Here is a 23,382-nt window from a genome sequence, read left to right as displayed (position 1 = left end):
TTGTTTAATTGGTTTTGAACTCTTTTTGTTTTGTTCTGGGATCCTCTGAGGTCCTTGCTGGATCGCTCTATAGCCTTTGAGGCCTTTAATTTGTCGGCTAAGTTTTCACCAAAGAGCCACTGATCAACCTCTGTATCTTTAAGTGCTTCCCGAGCAGTTTTGTTTTCCAATCCTGTCAATAGAAATTGTTTTCTGGTTGAAGACTCTGCATGGTGGTAGTCACATAAAAGCCTACCACTATCACTTAAAAGTGTCATTATGTCTTCATTACCTGGGGGAGCTTGGCATAATTTATTTATTGCTTGCCCAATAGCAATCAGGGCACATGAAACCTGCTTTGTTTAGCCTCAATTGCTTTATCTCTTTTGATCACATTTTCACCTGCTGCCGCCTGGGCCTCTGGGTTTAATTTGGGAGCATCTACTAATTTAAAATTTGCCGGCGGGAGATATTTCTTAACAATATTGACTTTTTCTGCTTTTTCAAGGCCCTTTTTTATAATCCCTTGCCACCTTGAGCATATTTGTGGAAGTAAGTCCGGCCCATAGCCAACTTCTTCCGGGGCTTCCCCGAGAAGCTTAAGAACTTCAGCACTGACCATTGTTTCAGCTGAAATAAAAAAACTATTTATAGTTTTGGTTTAAGATAACATACGCAATAAGTCAGGGAACTACCCATGAAGTAGAACGCCATGATATTGGAGCAAGGAGTGTACCCAACATAGTACACCGCAATGCTAACTGTATGCTAAATAATAGCAAAGAGTATACCCATGTGTATAGTATACCGCAATGCAAAGGAAATTGTGATCCTTAGGCATCATTTATCAAGTACCGAGTAGTGAAGGTGTTTACCCTTGAGATAAAACGCATCACGAAAATTAGGCACGTTGTGAACACTGACTTACCTTTTTCGGTATGATCAATATTCTGTTCCTGCTCTTCCGTATGATTATTCTGTTCTGGTTCCTCAGTTGGTTCCCAAATTAGCGGTGTCTCCGACCGCTCTTTTTCGGATTCCCAATGATTCATGGGGAAGGGAGAACGGGATCGTGTCCTTGAACGTGATTTTAATTTCCGTTCAAGTCTACGTAACTTCTTCTTGATTCTTTCCAATGAATTCTCCTTGTCTTTCGGCATTTTTCTACGCGAATGATGCAAAAATGATTGTAGTCGTTGGCTGCACGAAAACGAGAATGACAAATGACAGCTATGCGCGCGGGAAAACTAGTGCGAGTAAGACGTTTTTTCGTTTAGAAACTTACTCTTTACATACGTGGTCAACGGCTGTAGAATACGAATACTACATGAGTTATTATCATGAGAAGACTGTGCAGCGAAATACAATGCCTTTTACTCGTATTGTAATAATATGCATCTTGGTGCTTTTTTCCAATTTACACTTTAATATTATTGTTAAATTGTACAGTTTTATTGAGTTTATTAACTGGCATTGGAAGGTCATCTGTTAATTTGCGATTAAACATCATTTTTGCAGGACTATATCCTAATTCTGTTGGAGTATTCCTATATATCAAAAGGGCTATGTGAATGTCCTCATTCTTAGACAACAGACTTCGAGATTTTTTTACCCCTGATTCTGCCATACCATTACTTTGTGGAAAATAAGGGCTGCTGGTGACTGTTTTTAACCCATACTCATCAGCAAATGATTTAAATTTTGATTTAAACTGAGTTCCACAATCTGACCTGACCACTTCTGGTATTCCATACCGAGAAAATACTCGTACATTATTACATTTTACATTGCTCAGAATTCCTAATTGATTTTTTGGTGGCCAGCCCTTAACTGTAAATTCTTTTAGATTTTTGCATATAGACTTTCTACATGCTGCGCTGCTAAAACATCGAATCATCTGCGGCACCAGGAAAGGAGCTTTAGAAACTACTGCGACACAAATAACTACAACTGCATGTACCATACCTGTTGGCAATTCAAGAATAATAAGGTACAGTTCTATCAGGCTACAGAAGACCGATCAAATCGGAAAGTAAAATGGTTACAAGGGGAAAGAATAGAACATATACACGAAAAGAAAGACGAAGGAACAAAGAAAGAAGTTAAGACCATTAGAACCCAAAAAGTGATTTGATCTTATTTAAAAAACACCACTTTAATAATGTAAATCAGAAGAAAGAATATCAAAAAGCTGTTTCTGAGCTACAAAATCATGAATGTCTGTGACTTCTCGGAATCTTACGAAGCGTAACTGGCATGTGAAGTACAAAGCATACACTTTGGCGCATCCAAGCGCCAAATATCTTTGCACACAGGTATGGTTTGTTGGAAAGTTGAGGCGCAGTCTTTTTACACGATGTCGGACGACACTAACCATCAGCCACTGGCGATCTGGGCACATCTATCCCCTGTGATAGAAATGATAAAGGAAAGGACACCACACACAGGACAGAGATTCTTCATTTTTACACAGACGGCCCATCGCAGTAACGCCAAAAGAACAATTTTTACTTATTAACTCATTTCACTAAGGCTTACGGATTTAGGTACTCAACTTGGTCCTTTTATGAAGCGCATTGTATCATTGTCTGTGGTATAGAATGATTTAAAAAATAAAGATGGTCTTTGATCGAACATGGCTGGTGTCTAATTTGCGCTCCTTTCCAAATTTTAATTAAATACATTCAGAGTCGTCGAAGCCCACTAAAACCTACATCCCAATCACACATGGTGTCAAGAAGAAAAAGAAAGTCAAGAAAGAAGACAAAAGAAAATGCAAAAAGAAATAGAAAATGTAATCTCAAAATGTAATCCTAGCTATCGGATTGAAACGGTTATGTCATGGTATTCAAAATGGCGATTCATCTTCGGAGTGCGCTAACTCAGAAAAATGGAGAAAATGGAAGCAGAAATTCGAAATATATTGTGAGGCAGATTCATCTTCGGAGTGCGCTAACTCAGAAAAATGGAGAAAATGGAAGCAGAAATTCGAAATATATTGTGAGGCAAACCATCTTGAGAAGCTCCCAGAAAAGAAAAAGATCGCAATTTTGCTCAATGCTATAGGAGACGAGGGACTTGAGATCTATGACTCGTTCAATGTTTAAAGGTCAACGGAATTTTTAACGGCAATTTTGGAAAAAAATTGCCAAAATCAAAGGTCAGTAAAGTCACTTGTTAATACCTACTCTGACACATTTGAAGGTTTAGGCTGTCTACCACATAAGGCTCATTTGCATATAGATACAAGTGTTGAACGAAACATTCGCGTCTTCCGTCTGTCACTATTAAGATTGCGTGTGCTCGATCAACTCGAAGTAACGTAAATTAAAGATGGAGGCCATTGTACGTAACAAGACCACCTGCTCTACTTAATAAAACTAAAATAACTAAAAGTAAAGTGAAATTTACTTCTTATTGTATGTGGAAAAATTAAATTCCTAAAATCAACGATGGGCCGCCAGAAAAAGAGTGATAATGATGCGTACGACCTTTGCTAAAGGACGAAATCATTGAATTGAAGATGATCAATTTTTATTTATTACCAAATAAATGCTGTGCCTTACCACAAGTTGAAGATTTAGGATGCGGAAATTGTAGAAATGGGAGTTTCCTGCAATTGTTTGTTGGGTGAGGCTGGGACCAATGTTCGCAGCTTTGACAGGTAGGTAAGAATTTTGTTTTATTTACCAATCGTACTGTTGATGCATTTTTTTTTTCATATTTTCCTGTTCCATATCTGGCTTAAAACTAAATATTGCGAATAATGCTACTAATACTTCTCGAGAATTCAATATTATCTCAATTTTACATACAATGTTTTGTTGACAAACAGATTTCGAAAAACTGTTCTTTATCTCTTGAAAAGATGGTAATATAAATGCACATAATAGGTATTGTCCGTTGCCTGCGACTTGGTTGGTCTACCTCGAATTCTTTTATCGCTCCTTGATAAAAACTATCCTTTGCTCTTCCCTCTTTACAAATCCTGTCTCTACTATAAGGGTACACGGGACCCGTGCCCACAGCCCATGGGACACCCAAAAGGCCAAAAAACGGAGAAATAATGTTTTTAAGAAAACTTTCTTTAGTTTTCAAAACGGCCTCAAGTTCTTGTGCTCCAGGCCAGCCCCCCCACCCCCCGTACGGCATAAGATAGCCGGTACATACTATTTATCTCTGTACAAAATTTCATTTATATTGGTTCAGCAGGAACAGACAGATAGACAGGCACTTTCGCATATATAACATTAAATAATAGTATGGAATTATGAACTTGCCTTTACACATAGCTTCGCTCATGTAACCATTTTGACAGACTAACTGCAATTCAGGATTGCGATTGAGTAATGTTACCTACAAAAATTATAGACTCAGTCAGTGACTGCCTATCTAATATTGTCAATTGATATTTTCTTAGGAGGAGACTGCATGGATCTGGATCATCACCAAACAGAAGGGGTCCAACTGTTGAATGAAGATTGTAAAACAACACAATTTTCCTGACATTACTGGTCTACCCTAGTGGGAGGGCTGCCTATGCAGTATCTTCCAGTTTGTGGTTGCCATCTGTTCTTAAATCCTTTCATATGTATTATATTCTATTTACAAAGCTACACAAAATGTCTGCCCTGTGCTCAACTTCCTTGTCAATATACAATTGCCTAAAGCAGAAAGAATATATTGGTGTGCACAATTTTTTTTATTATTGTTTTTTTTTACATGGTTTAGGTTTTTAACTTACTTTAAACACAAGTTCTTTTAAAAATGTGAATGTTTTAAACTAGTTTTCACCCGCGATTTTGTCTGACCAGAATTTGTTTATCACTCTCGCACGCGTAATGTGTATTTTCCAGGATAAAAATCTAATTCCCCGGGACTCGAACTGTCTTAAATTAATCACCTAAATGAGTTCAGCAGTTCAAGCGTAAAGAGTTAACAGACACACACTTTCGCATTTATAATATAGTATGGATTACATTTCTGACAAAAACTTAAACTTGATAAGTGTAATAAAAACTGATTTTGTGCCTTCAAGTTTCTTTAAAATCATAAACTTGTTTTTTTTTTTATTATCCCCCTCAAAGCTGCACATATCTTCAAAGAAAATCAATGTTTTGTGTGATATTGTACTTACTTAGTTTTTTGTTCAATGGAAGTGTTTTTTTTTGCACTTGTTTCTTTACAAGTGGTAAAAATGGTGGAATAAGTAGGAAACTGAATACTTCTAATGAAGTTTTAGCAAAGGAACTTATTATAAGTTTGTAACACTGATTAGTTGCACTTGCGACAACAACTTTGCAGTTTAAATGAAATAAAAATAATACAGCAATTTTAATAATTATCTATTTAAAAATTTGAGACTGTTAAATTGATATTTATGTATTCATGTCTCTGTACTCGTACGTAGGTATATGAACTAAAAAAAACAGCATCAAAAATATCTGTCACGTAAGATAACAGGAACTTATTAAACTGCTGAAGTTTATCATATTTTTTCTTGGTTAAGTATTCAACTTGTTATATAGTATTTCATTCCTTTCTTAGAATAATAATACTTTAATTTCGAATACACATTTGAAACATTTAGTCCACTTTAAATTAATAAATAGATTTGTTTACACAAATAAACAAAATAACTCACTTCGATGACTCAGTTAAACATTGATTATACTTCGGGTTTCAACCGAAGACGATTAATTATTACTTGCAGCAGAACATGAGATGGTGCTATCTTCCTCACACATTTAGAGACATAATATTTAAAAAATAATCCCTTTCCCATTTCCCTCCCGCTCCACTCTGCGCTGACAATACTGCGCCCGCACTGTCATAGCTTCATTACGTGTTTTTGTGCTGTCGAAATCACAACAAACTGAAAATGGGGAAAAAAAACGATCCAGGTTCAAGTCTAAAGATATCGAATATGGTAGCATACTATGAAAGATAAGAAAACATGAGGAAAAAAATAAGAAAGAGACATCGTTCTCGCTCTCGTTCGTCAACACCATCATCGACTTTGGATTTGAATTCGTATACGCGGTATTACAAAGAATACGACTATGATGCCCAGGAGACAGGTAAGAACATTATTATTACTTTGCAATGAAAATCAACTTCTTCGAGCGTCCAGATGTTGAACTCGATGGAATTGCGTGCGTTCAGTGCTACGCATACAACTACTGCCATTGTCGGTCTGTTACATATATGGCGGAGAAGGAAGATTACATCAAGATCGAAGCTGAAATGGCAAAGTTAATGTGCGTGAAACGGAAATTTGAAGATGTTGTATATTGCGATTGTAATATCGATCGCGGCCTCGAGTATTTGGATAAGATGAGGGAACATTTAATTCATATTCAACAGTTAATGAACAAAGCGAGGACAGCAGCAGCAGCAGCAGCAGCAGCAGTCGGAGACAGCAGCTAGCATTCAAACCAACCTATGATGAGATAGCCTGTTAGAGACAGCAGCTATAGTCTATAGCCTATTCAAACCAGCCTATGATGGGATAGCCTGACAGAGACAGCAGCTATCGTCTATAGCCTATTCAAACCAACCTATGATGAGATAGCCTGTTAGAGACAGCAGCTATCGTCTATAGCGTATTCAAACCAGCCTGTTATGAGTAGCAGCTGAAGCTCTTATGAGTAGTGATTGTATAAAATCCCCTGTCACCTCTCCAACCTAATCAGAAGCAAGATGCCAGTGAACAAGTTTGGACAGTACTTGGAGAATAGTGGTGGTGGTTCAGGAAAAAAAGATTATTCTCCTATTGGCGACAAGACAGATAAAAGTGTTAAACCTATTTATGATAACAGATCATCCTGGCATAGCGAGTGCAAAACCGCGAACTGCGGTCGAACTGGTGCTCATATCCCAACATTAGAGCGGGTGCGAGTTGCTCCTCAAAGGGACAGCTGTATTCATATAATACAGTGTTTCATCTTCTTCGGGATCGTAGATGTCAAGGAATCTAACTGCTTGAATAGATGATCCCTCACCGTGTGTTATGTCACACTGGATGTTGAATCCTTTCTTCGAGTCCATAGAGGATATTATCTCTCTGAAGATTTTTCGTTGCTCCGGAGTAGGTACAGCTGGAGTCCAGAATGCTCTTGAGGCTTGACTGGATCGGAAGCCATTGATGGGCCTCCTGGCGCTTGAATTTGCACCTCCTCACAAATAATATTGGGTAGGTCTTCCATTGATCTAGCTGCTACAATGTTAGCATTGAGAGTAGGCAGTGGTTGTTCCAAGTGATTTAGCAGCTGGGCGACATGTGACGGAGCATATGTCACGTAACCGTTAATGATCTGCGGGTTAAGGGTAGGCAGAACGGGTGTAACATTCTGTTTGTCGATGGTAAAGATGTTTGTTCTCGGGTCTTGGGTGTTTAATATGTGTTTAAGTATGTATCTATCTATATAATTATATTTATCCGTTGCTTAGTCCCCATAACACAAGCTTTGCTAAGCTTACTTTGGACTAGGTCAATTGTGTGAATTGTCCCGTGATATTTATTTATTTTTATTATCTCATTCGAAGCCACAGCTGATGTACAAAGCGTGGCAAACCTCTCAAAGTTATTGGCACATGTGAAGGCACTATGCTAGATCGTAACGGAATTGCCGCTACAGTAGTTGGATCGGAGACTTTGAGCCGTTTCAATAGCGTGGCCGTCAACTGTTGCTGAAAATCTTGATTCTTCTTGGCTCTAAAATTTTCATACTTCTTGGAGTTCGACGGTTTGCTTGACTTCTTCTTATTTGGTCCTCCGACCTTCTCGACTGGTGGGGCGGTAAGGTTTCCGGGTGTTTAATCAATTCAATCTAATTAAAACTGGAACTATCAATCTCTGCTACCTATTTTATTTATCCAAATAAATATCAGGTTACGGCCCCAGTATAAGTGCTATGGAGACAAACGGGAAATCCTCGTCACCATCGGCGACCACAGCGGCGTCGGCACAAAATAATTCTACGATTTTTCCAAGTATCGAAAAACTTGAAGGAGCAAAAAATTTTACGTCATGGTGCTTCGCTATGAAGAATGTTCTGATCATGTGTGACCTTTGGGACTGTGTAAGTAACCCCGCACAGTTTAAAGCACAAATAGGAGATGAAGCTTTTCAACGCCTTGACGCAAAAGCTATTGGAAAAATTTGCCTTTCTTTGACTCCGAGAGTTTATCCTATCGTGATGAGCGCCTTAACGGCAGAAGAAACATGAAGAAGCTACAAGCTGCATACGCAGACAGCGGCTTATTGCGGCGACTCAATCTATTGCGAAAACTGTTTAACTCCAAGCTATCCTCGTTCAACAATATGGAAGCTTACGTGAGTGAGATACGCGCCACACAACCATGCACAGCAACTCATATGGGGAAAATGGGGAACTACTATGGGGAAAAGAAACTACTAATATGAAAAAGGTAGGAAACAACATTATTTTTGGATAAAAAATTTGTCGAGACTAATAAGAAAGCAAGTTAGTAGTGATAAGCGAAAATATTACTTTTGTAATTCATGTTTACATTATTTCGTTGACGAATCAAAACTCAACCTCCATATTAGGATGGGGTGTGTGAAAAAAGTTATACAACTACCAGATGAAAAAAACAAAGTAATTAAGTTTATGAATCATCACCATATGTTAAAAGTTCCATTCACCATTTACGCTGACTTTGAGTCCATTTTAAAACCTATCGATAGTAAAATAATTCATTCTCGCTATACTCATGAGCACATACCATGTAGTTTTGCTTTATATACACACTGTTGGTATGATGAGTCACTATCTAAATTTCAATCACATCGAGGTAAAGATTGTGTTGATGAGTTCATAAAGTGTATACATGCTGAGGCTGACAGAGTAAATACTATATTATCTGTAAAGAAACCTTTAAATTGGAGAAGCTCAACTGAAGAGTTTGAGGTCAAAAAAAGCACAGTCTGTCACATTTGTAAGCTGTCACTAGATGATAAGGATACTATTGTTGTCGATCATTGTCATCTTACAGGCTATGTAAGGGGTCTGGCTCACTATCAATGCAATCTCAATCATAAACTACCTTCTTTCATACCCATAGTCTTTCACAATGTAAGCGGATGTGATGCATATTTATTTATAAAAAAATTAGCCACATGATGGTGGTGATATAACATGCATACCGCAAACTAAAGAAAATTACATTTCCTTCACTAAAAAAATAGAACTTTCATCAGGCACTTTGACTCCCGCAATCACCAGCTTAAGATTCATTGATTCATATAAGTTTATGAATTCATCTTTGGATAATCTTGCAAGAAACCTATCGAGAAAAGACTTGAAAATAATTTCACTCCACTTGCCCTCAGACAAAATAGATATGTTACATCGTAAAGGGGTATATCCATACGAGCATGTTGATTGTTGGGAGAAACTCAACGAAACCTCCCTACCTGATAAAACTTCATTTTATAGTGCATTATGTGACTCACACATATCCAATAATGATTACCAGCATGCGCAAGCGATATGGAACTCTTTTAAGATAGGAACGTTGGGAGATTACTGCGATCTATATGTAAAAACAGATGTATTATTATTGGCTGATGTTTTTGAGAACTTTCGTGAAATTTGTCTGTCTGCCTATTCCTTAGACCCTTGTCAGTATATAACAGCTACCTCTTTGTCTTGGAATGCTATGCTGTTAGCAACAGGCATCGAGTTGGACCTTCTCACAGACTATGAAATGGTGCAATTCATACAGGGTGGAATACGTGGTGGTATCAGCCAAGTTATGTGCAGACATGCCAAAGCTAATAATCAATTTATGAAAAATTATAATCCTAATGAATAGCCATCCTTTATCATCTATTTAGATGTTAATAATCTATACGGACATGCTATGAGCCGTCACTTACCTACCGGGAATTTCAGGTGGCTCCCTCAGAATGAGATTGAAAACTTTGATATTGAAAACCGAGAAACAGATGCGGAGATAGGCTTATTCCTTGAAGTAGACTTAATTTACCCGCAATCATTACATGATAGCCATAATGAATATCCATTTTGTCCGGAGACGAAGGCACCACCCTATGGTAAACAAAATAAATCATTACTCACACTTTATGATAAAGAATGCTACATCATTCATTTGCGTAACCTAAAACAGTGTTTGCAGCATGGGGTGGTATGTAAAAAAATACGTAGGATTCTTTCATTCGATCAATCACCTTGGTTGAAAAAATACATCGACCTTAATACCATCAAACTTATGCTTGCGAGGTATCAGCGTTATTCGTCCCATTCGTTTTTCGTTCAATTCGTATTTCGTCTCATTCTATATTTGTCACACATTCTTTATTCGTCTTGTTCATTATATGTCTTTATCTTTCTAAGTCAGATTCTGCACATGTCTCATTCTTAATAAGTCTTAATCGTATTTCGTAACGGTCTTCCTAGGACTCATTCTTCATTCGTCCTTTTCGATTTATGTCTCATTCAATTATTCGACTAAATTTTTTGCATACGTTTGTTTTTAGTATAGCAAGATTTGGCAAAATGGGCCATGGCTCCACACAGTGAGCATTATTTGCCATAAGCGGGGCATTCTCTGGGGCCATGTTTTGCCTGGCAACGTCGACAGTTAAATATTTTTTTCACTGACTTTGGTTTGTTGTGGTATTGAACTCTGTGTATTTCCGGCTCTTGATTTATTTGGGCAACTTGCTCGCGACTTTGTTTGCTGGCTCTACAAACTGCTGCTGCCTTTTCCAATGTTATGTCTTCAATGCGGAGCAAGGTTTCTTGAGTTCCTTTGTCTTTAATTCCATGGACTATTTTGTCTCGCAGTAAGCCATCTTCAATGTTGTCACTTTTTTTATAATTGCATGTATTTATTAACGTCTGCACGTGGTGAGGAAGTTTTCAAAAGGTTCGTCTCTTTGTTATGTTCTTTGGTTGACTTTGGTCTTTGAAAGACATCATTTTTTCGTAAGTTTTATTCTCACTCCTGGGTATGGTAGCTATTATTTTGACTGCCTCAGGCCCTATTACATTTCTCAGAATTGACTTTTTTGTTTTATCGTTTGCCTCCTCGCGGCCCAACACGATGATGTAATCTTCAAGCATCGTCTTCCATATCTGCCATTCGTCGGCTGCATTCCTGTTTTGCAGGTCAAAATTAGCTTCGCTACACTATCCATTTTTTGTGTAATATTTTAACTTTATCGCCGTTTATACTTTTATTTTCTTAATTAGTAAACCTATAATAAAACATCAGTAAAATGTTTCACTGTTTTTCTTTTAATGTTTAATTCTAAATGAATACTCTATTCTGGTATGAACATGAATTTAATAATAATATTTTATTTATTTGCCAATAAAAAAATATAGCATTACAGTAAAACCAAGGTGCTGTAAAATTCAAATTATACAAAAAAAACCTACGTAACGGAAAGAAAAAGTTATTTAGGGCATTATAACTTTTTCTACTGTAATAAAGTAGGTACAAGTTAACTGTTATTCTGAAAGAAGAACCAATCTATAACCAGCAGGGGTACAGGCCCGTGCTTCACCTCTCTGTTCACCTGGGTAAAGCACGGGGTATGCACTAGTCCCCGTGCTCCAACTGACAATATGACAGTAAAAATGGGTTGATCTCGGGTTGTTCAGGTCGCAAAATGACTACATAATGACAGAAAGTCCAACAATAATATCAGTTGGAGCACAGGGACTATTGAACACCCGTGCTTCACCTGGGTGAGACGCAGGACTAGGTTATATCCCCTTGCTTCACTCAGGGTGCAACAGCGAGGTGAAGCACAGGTCTGTACCAGCCAGCAGCAGCCATATCTATGGTCTTAATTTAAGGATATTTTTATCTAAAATAAATTATTTTTGAAAAGATAATTAAATATAAATAAATTTCATTTAAATTTCATGACTCTAAACCCAGTGGTTGAAATTTTAAGATTAAATCCCTACTCCATGGGAATATCGGAATAAAAAGGAGCCAATAAAACTACTGTCCATAATAAAGTATGTAAGCAGGTAAATAATTATTCAAGTTAACTGTTATTCAGGTAAATAATTATTCAAGTTAACTGTTATTCTGTAGTTCAAATCGCTTCTATCATCCAGCACCAAATCACGTTTCATACATGGAAAATCTAAAAATAAAATGAAATCTGATGTCATTACATGGGTACATATGTTCTTGTGTGTGTGACCTCAACTCTGGTGGCACTACCTATATCACAGGTGCGTTGTCAGTCGTTAGAGACTGATAGGCTCGTGTTTTAAAGATCCCTAAGGTGAGCGCTCCGGGAATGCTGTCCCAGAAAGCTGCTTCAATATATATTTTTTATAGACATGGATTTTAAATAAAACAAAGATAAGATAAGATAAAGTTTATTGCAGAAAATGGGTAGATACAAGATGGTACATAATACATGTTATTCACTGTGCGCCAAATTCGGCTTGGGTAAGCATGCAAACAATAAAAACCACTTGATTTTGTTCAGCTGTGAAACTTATGAAGCAAAATAAAGCGATCACCTTAATCTAAAAGTTAAAACTAAGTTTACTCGTTTTTGGGCTTCATGTTTAAGAAATCTTTTATAGAATAAACACACAGTTCGCAAAGCCAAGCGTATAGTTTTTTCTTAAACATTTTAATGGGGAGTTCCATTATGTCTTTGGAAATTTGTTGTATAGCTTTATACATAAAGTAGGGGCTGCGAGGCCTGCGAGTGAAGCCGTGGTGGCCTAGTGGTTTGACCTATCGCTTCTCAAGCAGAGGGTCGTGGGTTCGAACCCCGGCTCGCACCTCTGAGTTTTTCGAAATTCATGTGCGGAATTACATTTGAAATTTACCACGAGCTTTGCGGTGAAGGAAAACATCGTGAGGAAACCTGCACAAACCTGCGAAGCGATTCAATGGTTCGTGCGAAGTTCCCAAGCCGCACTGGGCCCGCGTGGGAACTATGGCCCAAGCCCTCTTGTTCTAAGAGGAGGCCTGTGCCCAGCATGGGACGTATATAGGCTGGGATGATGATGATGAGGGGCTGCGAGTTGTGTGTTTAAGTCGAGCTTTCGGTAGAAACAGTAAGTCCCTCTGTCTCGACATGCGATTATTGTACGATATTACGTCGCAATTTTTCTTAAAATACCTTTGATTTCTGTGTACAAACACTGCTACTTCGTATATATATAATGATGGTAGTGACATAATCCTGTGATGTTTAAAAATGGGTTTACACACATACTTGCAGCTTTTTCAAGGGTTAAATTTTCAATCCTCAACATTGCTTTCTGAAGTCCTTTGTCAAAAATTCCTTGGACAACACTTAACAGTTGATCCTCCATTCCCAACATATAATTGCATTTATCAATTTGTTGACGCAGGCCTGTATAGAAGTTATCAAATTTCTCCCCTTCTTCTTGCCTTCTCTCATTGAATCTGTATCTTTCAAAAACCTCATTTGAATTTGGGTTATATACTTTTCTATCTCTGCTAATATTTTGCTATAACTCTGGCTGTCATCCTTGGACATTTTAAAAGACTGCACCACCTTAGTTGACTCAGGACAACTTAATTTTGTCATTGCCATCGTTCTGACCAATTCCTACCAAATAATCTTCGAATATGCAGCGCCATGCTTTCCAATCCGATGCTGCTGCCTCGCGAATATCGAAATTCGGAGGCAATTTCACTGGATTCTGTTCCATGCTGACAACAAATTCTATCTGTCTTAAACTTGACAATCCTCAATCACGAAGTCTTGAGACATACACTGTAAATATAGCGATTTGTCGACTGCGCCATGTTTTATAATTATTTTAGAAGTGAAATATGTAATACTTTAATATTAAGAGATTTATTAGCATTGTATAACATAATACAAAACAATATGTACCGCATGATCTGTCAATCACAATACCACAGATACAATTTTATTTTTTTAAACTTCTTCTTCGATTCACTCATAAATCAGGGCGGCCACACCGAACACGGCACTGTATGTGTCGCGTCTGCATCACACTGTCGCAGTCGCAGATGTGGTGGAATACGTCCGCCGGAAGAGCGGATACACGCTGAGGGTGTTCCAGCTGCAGTCGCGCCACTACGTGTACTTCAGCTCGTTTGTGGTGCGTGTGCCGCGGCTGCTGATGGGGGGGGGGGGTGAATGAGAGAGAGAGAGAGAGAATGACATTCTGAGCGGCGTGGCGGGTCAGGCGGCCGGCGCCCGAGGAGCAGGAGAGACCGTCCACAGGAGCCCACAAGAAACACAATTGTGACTTGCGCAGATCCCAACTCCCAGCTGGAGACCAACAGCTATGCCTAGAGTGTTTGGGTCGATAAAAGTCACAGTGTTGGGCGAGGGGTATGCATGGAGCCAGTAACCAGATTCTGGCTTGGACACAGCTAACAGTCTGGCCCGGTCCCTGCCTGTTGAAGGTTCTACTAATGTCTGTAAGGTGGTGACGGAAGCTATTGTATCCCAGGCCCTTTGCCTATGTGGTTTCGACGGGAGATTTGGACTCTGTCCAGCTAGCCAGGCATTCGTGCCTCGTTCAAGCATGCAATCTCGCAGTTAATGCCCGCTGGGGCTTTAAGTATTCTACCTGCGAGATCTAGCGTGCTGTGGATCGAAGATAAGAATGCCGGCAAAGCTACACTTGAAATTTTTACGCGAATTTCGTGTTATTGTTCATATTTGTTAACGCATCGCATCGCAGCGCCATCTAGCAGAGTACACAATGTACTATCAACGGACGTAACAAGGAACGCAAGTCGATAAAGCAGCAAGCGCCGCGCACGCCGCGGCCCTGCTGCCCCTCTCCCCCCCTGGTGCTTTATAAGCTCCACTCTTAAACTGTATCGAGTCATTCTCACTAATTTTTTCACTTTTGTAAACCTATCGTAAGACACAATAAATTAATTATTTATATTTAAATAAAAAGAATCATTCTGCCCGAGTTGCACCCTAGACCTCACTATAGGCAGGCTAGAAAGAAAGGAGAAAGGAGCGCAAGAATTCCGAAGCTGATCAAGACAAGACCCGTAAGATCCTCAACATTTTGGCCTTCGACCCGGATCACAACTGGACTCCGTCGCAGAAGAGAAGACTTCAGCGAGAAACGGTCAGACCTTCCGAATCCATCCTTATCCCATCCTAAAGTACAATAATTAATACAGAGTTGTGATTTCTCATTTTTAGTAAGCAGCTTGTGCGGCGCGTCGATCGAGCTTTGCCTACCGTCCGCCACCGCGCTTTTATCGCGACCTCTGTGGGTCACGTATTTATTCAAGTAAGTGTTCCTTATTTCTACAGACCCCAGTATGAGTGACGATGAGTTTAGGCAGGCTTCCGCGAGTGATAACCATAAATTAGAATTGCCAAAATCTCCCAATAAACGCGAACGTAGTTTGGATCGTTTGTCTGCCCTCAAACGGCAAAGAGGTGCAACTAAGCTACGCATAACTTTATTCCAAAAATATTTCAGTAAACTTCCAATAAACGCATTAAGCGATACTGAAATGGCTGAATTAAAATTAAGAGTTCAAGAATTAGAAGATTTATTGAGAGCTTTTAATACCGTTCAGTGCGAGATTGAGGCTAAAATAGACGAAAAAGAATTATCGAGTCAGTTAGAATATCGCGAACAATTTGAAGAACTTTATTTTAGTATTTTAGCAACTGCTAAATGTAGATTGGTTGCTAAGAGTAGCGAAATTAATTCCCAATGCACTACGCACAGGTCAGTTTCGATTAAATTACCGGATATCAAACTACCGTCCTTTAACGGCTCTTATGATCAGTGGTTAGAATTTAAAAATTCGTATATCACCATGATACATAAACGCGATGACCTTGACGCGATCCAAAAATTCCATTACCTAAGATCGTCGTTAAGTGATACTGCCCTACAGGTTATTAGTGCTTTAGAATTTACCGCAGCCAACTACACTCACGCATGGGACTTATTAGTGAATAGATTCCATAATAATCGTCTACTAATTCATAATCACGTGAAATCACTGTTTACGCTGCAAACTATTCAACAGGAATCGCCTGCGCAGATTAGAAAATTGATAGACACCGTTAATAGAAATTTACGAGCTTTAAAAACGATTGGGGAACCAACCCACTCGTGGGATACCCTCATTATTTATTTAATAGTTACTAAATTAGATTCATCCACTGAAAAAGAATGGGAGAATCATAAAGGGTCTATCAATTCTGAGGAGAAGCGCGGTGACTCATCGCTGAAGTTAGATGATTTGCTTTTATTTTTAAAGAACAGAGCCGACACTTTAGAAATGATTAACGTTAGTTCCAAACGGTCTAATCAAACGTTTAAATTTACTCACGTTCACGAAGGCAAATCATTCAACAACAATTTAAATAAGAATCATAATAAATCACAACATGTTCATAGCTATGTAACCGCACAGAATAATAAGCGATTAGAGAAACAAATACGTTTTTGTGCAATGTGTGACGAGAAACACGCACTTTATACTTGCGTTCGTTTTTTAAACCTACCTGTCCGAGATAGAATAAAATTTGTAGAAAATAAGAAATTGTGTTCCAACTGCTTACGATCAGGTCATTCTATTTCGGACTGCACATTCGGTTCTTGCAGGCAGTGTCAGCAAAGACACAATGGTTTGTTGCACTTAGATAACATTTTAGTTACACAGTCCGCCGAACATTCGCATCAACTGACGGGTAGCGACAACCATCCGACTACGTCTGCCACGTTCCATACCAAATGCGATCTTAATGCGACAGAAATTACGGGCGATAATAGTGTGCAAATCAAGACGAGTGGTTTGCAACCGGTTCTATTGTCCACCGCGGTAATAGAAATTGCTGATGCTAATAACGAGTATCATCGCGCCCGTGCGCTTCTTGACAGCGGTAGCCAGCATTGTTTTATTACTGACAAATTATGTAAGCGATTAAATCTTTCTTTAATACAGTCCACTATTCGAATATCTGGAGTAGGAAAAACGGTTACTAACTCCAGTCATGTATGCGATATTAATTTACGATCAAGGTCATGCGATTACAAGACACAACTTAGGTGTTTTATTTTGCCTTGTATCACATCTATGTTGCCTACGGAGCACATAGATTTAAATACCTTATGCTTGCCGAGTAACATAATGGTATCTCTTGCAGACCCTACGTTTAACGTACCGTCAGACATAGACGTTTTGATAGGCGCGGATAAATTCTGGGAATTGCTAGATGGAGAAAGAATTCGATTGTCATGCGGACCTTATTTACTAAACTCTAAATTAGGTTGGTTAATATCAGGTAGCATTGGAGAAATTCATATGAAAAATGAGGTTCAATGTAACTTCAATCAAACGTTAGATTCAGATTCGTTAGATATGCGTATGAGAAAATTTTGGGAACTAGAAGAGGTACCTAAAATAATTATTAAACCGCTCACAACAGATGAGCTTAAATGCGAAGAGATTTTTCGTACGACGACTGTACGCGATAAAGACGGTAGATTCTGTGTACGACTACCTCTCCGAGAACCAGCGACTTCACTCGGAGACTCGTACAAAATAGCTGAAACGCGATTTAAAAATTTAGAACGTAAATTCGAACGTTTACCGCTGTATAAAAAATTATACAGTGATTTTTTACACGAATATATCGAGTTAGGTCACATGACTCGTATTAAAACTTTTGATGCGCCTTATTTTGTATTCACGCACCACGGCGTACTCCGCGAAAGTACAACGACGCGCCTACGCGTTGTATTTAACGGTAGTGTGAAAACGAGTACTAATAAGTCACTTAATGACATTCAGTATACGGGTCCTATCCTTCAAAATTATATTTTTTCGATTTTATTGCGGTTCCGACAGTATAAGTACGTAGCATGCGCAGACGTTGAGAAAATGTTCAGACTAATACTTGTACAGTCGGACCAGCGAAAGCTACAAAATAAATATGAAAATTTAGTTAAAAACGGTTGCATTTCCCTGGAGTGCGAGCTACTAGAACTTAAGTCTCAAACCGCCGCATTAACCAACGTAGATAACGCCCTATTTGATTTCAATATTTTCAATAGATATTCGAGTTTTAACAAATTAAAAAGAATTTATGCCTATTTACTTAGATTCATAACAAATGCCCGAGCGCAGCGTAAACAGCCCCGCCAAACCGGTTCTCTCTCAGTTGACGAGCTCCGCGCATCCAAGTGCACGCTTATTACCATTGCACAAAAACAAATGTTTTCGCACTTATATTCCGCGTTAGACAATAATTTACCTATCCCCGTTAAGCGGAACTGTAATATTTCGGGACTTCACGTATTTATGGACGAAAATAAAGTGATTAGAGTCGATGGTAGATTGTCCAATGCGAGTGAATTTAGTTACAGTAAAAAATATCCAGTATTATTGTGCAGCAAACATCGTTTCACTTTGTTATTGTTTAGAGACAAACATAAGCGGCTACTACATGCCGGCCCGCAGTTATTATTAAGTACAGTGCGCGAGTGTTGGTGGCCAATAGGCGGTAGAAATCTTGCTAGGAAAATAGTGAGGCAGTGCGTTACTTGTACACGTATGAAAGGTAACACTTTAGCTCCGATTATCGGTAACTTGCCCGCTGAACGATTGCATCCACGTTATCCGTTTATGTATTGCGGTGTCGATTATCCGGCCCTGTATCGATTTTAAACCGTAAAGGACGTGGTAGTGCATTGGTGAAAGGTTACATTTGTTTGTTTGTTTGTTTGTTTCGTGACGCGCGCCGTGCATTTGGAATTAGTTTGTAGTCTTTCAACACATGATTACATTTTAGCATTAAAACGATTTATTGCACGTCGTGGTAAACCATCAGAAATTCATTCTGATAATGGTAAAAATCTAGTAGGAGCACAGAAATAATTTTCATCGTCACTTATAAAAAAATCTAAAGATATCGCAGACTTTGCAAATGATGAAAGTATTAAATTTAGGTTCATTTTACCCTATAGTCCTCACTGGTGGTCTGTGGTAATCAGGGATACGCAATTGTAAACATCATTTCCGTAGAATTATAGGCAACGCTCGATTGACGTTCGAAGAATTCACAACTGTTTTAACTTCTATCGAAGCTGTACTTACTAGCCGTCCCATGTCGCCCCTTTCTACCGATCCTTATGACCTGACTCCCCTCACTCCTGCTCATTTCCTCATAGGAAGGCCTCTGACCGCGCCCGCCTGTGAAGACCTGACGGAGGCTGTTCCCCATCGCCTGCTGCGCTATGTATGACAGAGACGAGCAGATGCGGCAGCACTTCTGGAGGCGCTGGTCAAAGAAAGATGTTTCGGAAATGCAGACACGTACTAAGTGGAAGGCGAACACATCGAGCCTACAAGAAAATATGCTCGTTTTAATAATGGAAGACAATTTGCCACCCTTGAAATGGCGTCTCGGCCGAATCGTGCGGACATATTCAGGAAAGGACGGCGTATCGCGAGCAGCTGAAATACGAACGGCAACGGGAACAATCCAGAGGACGTTTTCGAAGATCTGCCCGCTGCCAGTGCAAGCACCTGACATCGTAGACGTGCCCAGCAACGTGTGAGGTCGTTGGAAGTCGAGTCTTCCAAGGCCGGCGGCATGTTAACGCATCGCATCGCAGCGCCATCTAGCAGAGTACACAATGTACTATCAACGGACGTAACAAGGAACGCAAGTCGATAAAGCAGCAAGCGCCGCGCACGCCGCGGCCCTGCTGCCCCTCTCCCCCCCCTGGTGCTTTATAAGCTCCACTCTTAAACTGTATCGAGTCATTCTCACTAATTTTTTCACTTTTGTAAACCTATCGTAACGAAGACACAATAAATTAATTATTTATATTTAAATAAAAAGAATCATTCTGCCCGAGTTGCACCCTAGACCTCACTATAGGCAGGCTAGAAAGAAAGGAGAAAGGAGCGCAAGAATTCCGAAGCTGATCAAGACAAGACCCGTAAGATCCTCAACAATATTTATATATATATATATATATATATATATATATATATATATATATATTACATATACATATATCTATATATATATATATATTACATTTTTTGACCCTTATCACCATTTACCCGCTAACATGGCAAGATCAAATAATTCTTAAATAAAGTATTTTTTTCCATTTACTACAACCAGGAAAACAATCAGTAAAAAATGCTTTAAAAATAGCCGTGATTTTTTAAAATTCTGCATAACGGCTGTTACTGGGTGTTAGGTACTATGCCAAGAAAAGGGATTTACTGTCATTCGGTGCAAGCATTTGGAACTATAAATTATTGTTTTATATAATGAAGTTGTTGTTGTTGGTGTTGTGATTGTAGTAAGTAGTTGTTATTTCTGGTGTACAATAAAGTCTTTCTATTGTATTGTATTGTTTTACGTTTTATGATTTTTTTGACTTTGTTGGCAGTCGGGAGCACATACTAAAATTCGGGAGAATCCCGCCAAACCTGAACCATCTGGGTCATCTGGCATCCCCATTCGTTTTGATTAGTCGAGTGTGACTCGCGGAGTATTGTTATTACGTCGTGGGCCACGGCGGGGCGGCGGAGGAGGAGGGGGCTATTGGCCCGAGCCCGAGCGTTAGTAGTACACACGAACCGAGCACTCGGTCGAGGACACTCTCTCGCCACTCTACTCGGTACGTGTGATCAGGACATTACCTTATACGCGATCGTCCCGCGGGCAGTCCCGCTACAGGGAGGAATACAGCGGACGATATTATTATGTCCATCGCGCTCACACTACGGTTTCGAGCTCCAAGCGAGAACTGCTGCGCATCACTTGCCTTGTCATTGTCACCGCGGTCCACGCTTGTTGCTTGCCATTGACATGCGCGCGTGCTATTTTGCACCCGAAATCGTAGCTTAGAATCTAAAATAAGGGTATAAACTGTTGCCTACGTGTTTCCCTTTGTCTTTTTTGTCAATTAAATTATTTCGTGACATCTTTGTTTATTTCATTCAGGAGGCGACAAAACCCCTGATAATGTTCATCTTTTATTTACGAGGAACGCCACACCAGTTGAATAAGCTGCATGTGCAGGCATATGTTTCATATCCCATTTTGTTGAAATAATACAACACTAACGTTTTTTCTCATGCCAAATGAAAACCAAGGGTAGTATACCACATTAAATCAAAGCTCGTGGTAGCGCAGCTGTCAAAAGGAAAAGTCTGTACCACTATGCTCTTTTTGAAGAAATTGTTGGGACTTCCTAACAGGCGATAAATTATAGATTATATTTTAACCAATTAAAGTTTAATAAAACACCTCAAGTTTACAGTTATTTAGATTTCACAATACACAAGTTACAAAACCGGAATGCGGTAAACCGCGACGGCAGGTGGGAGCAGACTGGCTAGCCTCTATATTGTAAAACGCCGTTTCAGCTCATATTCAAGTACAAGTGAACTTGCACATGAGCTGACGTAGCAACTGGTTGGACCCCTACAAAATAAAAGAAGTATAACTACAATGATAATGTTTTAATGTGAGGAAAACCTGCGCCTCATAAAAATATAATAATAGTTTTGGGCCCAGATGTGTACCTACTGCGAGTAAAAAGTGAAGGAAAATATACACTTCGTCGGCGTACGGGCGTAGACTAAGCTGCATAGTCAAGAAAAAATGGCAGAGAGCAAAGAAAATTATAACAAATACAATATTGTTCAATTCGAAGAAGATGGATTCAATAATTGGTCATTTAGTATTAAAAATGAATTAAAGGAAAACATGTGCATCTAGGCAATGCAAGAAGAAAAATATTCGAAAACTGTAGCAAACTCGAAGATGGAGCGCGGGCACAGACCATCTTAATTTCCACGGTAGCCGACAGCCACTTAGAATATGTAAGGAAAGACACTGCTTTTAAAATGTTTAAAAATTTTGAAGAAGTATTTAAAGAAAAAGGAGTTAGAAGCAAGTTATTTTTACGATGACAGTTAAGTGAATTAAAGTATAACGAGAAACATAATTAAAAGAACTTTTTACGAGAATACAAAAAATATGCACACAATTAGAAGAAGCTGGATCAGACTTGTCGGAGGAAAGAGCGTTTATACCTGCTGAGCTGGCAACGGCTCAGGCCTGAAATATCAGTTTTCCTAAAATGTATTTTTCGCAAAATGTCTGCTTTTCAGAATGTCCACACGTCTTTTGCATTATGTCAGCTTCTCAAAATGTCAGCTATTTGAAATTGCCTGTCTCCAAGAATGACAGTTTTTTGTATAATGTTCGCTTTTCAGAAAGTGCTTATTCTCAAAATGTATGCAACCGCAAAATATCCGCCTTCTTATAACGTTGGCTTTCCAGAAAAGTCTTATTCCCAAATGTCTCCAATCATGGTCTTCAAATTTCATCTAAATCGGTTCAGCGGTTTAGCCGTGAAAGAGTAACGACAGACAGACTGAGTTACTTTCACATTTATAAGCATTGATTTTAGTAAAAAACTGAACTACGCAAATCCCTTCGTTCGGGTACGAAACGGTCATTAATGTTATCTTGAATGCCAGTAATTTTATATTTGGTATAGTGTTTATGTTATCAAAGAGTAAGTAGGTATGCAAGGAATTAAACCTTTTACATTTAGAACATTGATTTGAAAATAAAGCAGACTATAGCCTATTTAAAAAAGTGAACATAACGGGAAAGCAGAAATTATGGTAATGCTAATATTATAGGAATGTAAACATTATGAATAGACGACTTCCTGAGATTGTACACATTTTAAATAGCAGACATTTTGAGAAAGCTGACAAAATAGAGGTACTAACATTGTGAAAACGCAAACGTTTTGAAAATTGTACATTTTAGGAAAACAGACATTCCAGGCCTGAGCCCTGGCAACTTGCATTCTTGTTAGTTTTTTTCGATTATTCCATAAAAATGTAATGAAAATTAAAAAAGTGGTCTGTTTTCTAGAACTGTTAATTATAATATATAAGTTTATGTGTCTACTCCAATAATTATGCGACTTTTATTTTCTTTAAAAACCATTAATAAACATTTGTTAGTTTTTAAAGAATATAAAAGTCTATCACGAATAATTATTGGAGTATATATGTCGGCGGCCGATCGCAAAATCCGCCAGATCACGAAATTCCTAGGCATATCGTGAAACGCCGCCATTTCATGATATGCCTAAACGTTGGCCAGGCATATCACCATGTGCCTGAGAAATAATACGGCGGATCGATTAGAGCAACGCATTCGTCGATATTCCTAGCTCTATACCGGGCACATCGTAAAATAGTTTCCTATTTGGCCACTGGTGGCGCTGCGTATGCAATGGCGGCCGTGACCAGCTGACCGGCCGTGTTTGTTTTGCGCGTGAAAAATGTCGGCGTCGCAACAAAATGATC

At 38.9% G+C, this 23,382-nt stretch overlaps 1 protein-coding gene across 1 annotated transcript; it reads right to left on the bottom strand.

Annotated features, from left to right (window-relative positions):
• Positions 1 to 316: 316 nt before the first annotated feature.
• Positions 317 to 4,282, bottom strand: LOC141435889 (uncharacterized). The gene is made up of 2 exons (XM_074098727.1): positions 908 to 4,282; positions 317 to 609 (listed from the first exon to the last, which is right to left on the bottom strand). The coding sequence occupies exons 1-2, from the start codon at positions 1,137 to 1,139 to the stop codon at positions 317 to 319; spliced, it is 525 nt and encodes a 174-aa protein (XP_073954828.1). The 5' UTR covers positions 1,140 to 4,282.
• Positions 4,283 to 23,382: the final 19,100 nt, after the last annotated feature.

This window comes from Choristoneura fumiferana, chromosome 15 (assembly GCF_025370935.1).
Source record: "Choristoneura fumiferana chromosome 15, NRCan_CFum_1, whole genome shotgun sequence".
Taxonomy (NCBI): Eukaryota; Metazoa; Arthropoda; class Insecta; order Lepidoptera; family Tortricidae; genus Choristoneura; species Choristoneura fumiferana.
The sequence above is the reverse complement of the archived record's forward strand: the minus strand, read 5'-3'. Positions and strand labels throughout refer to the sequence as shown.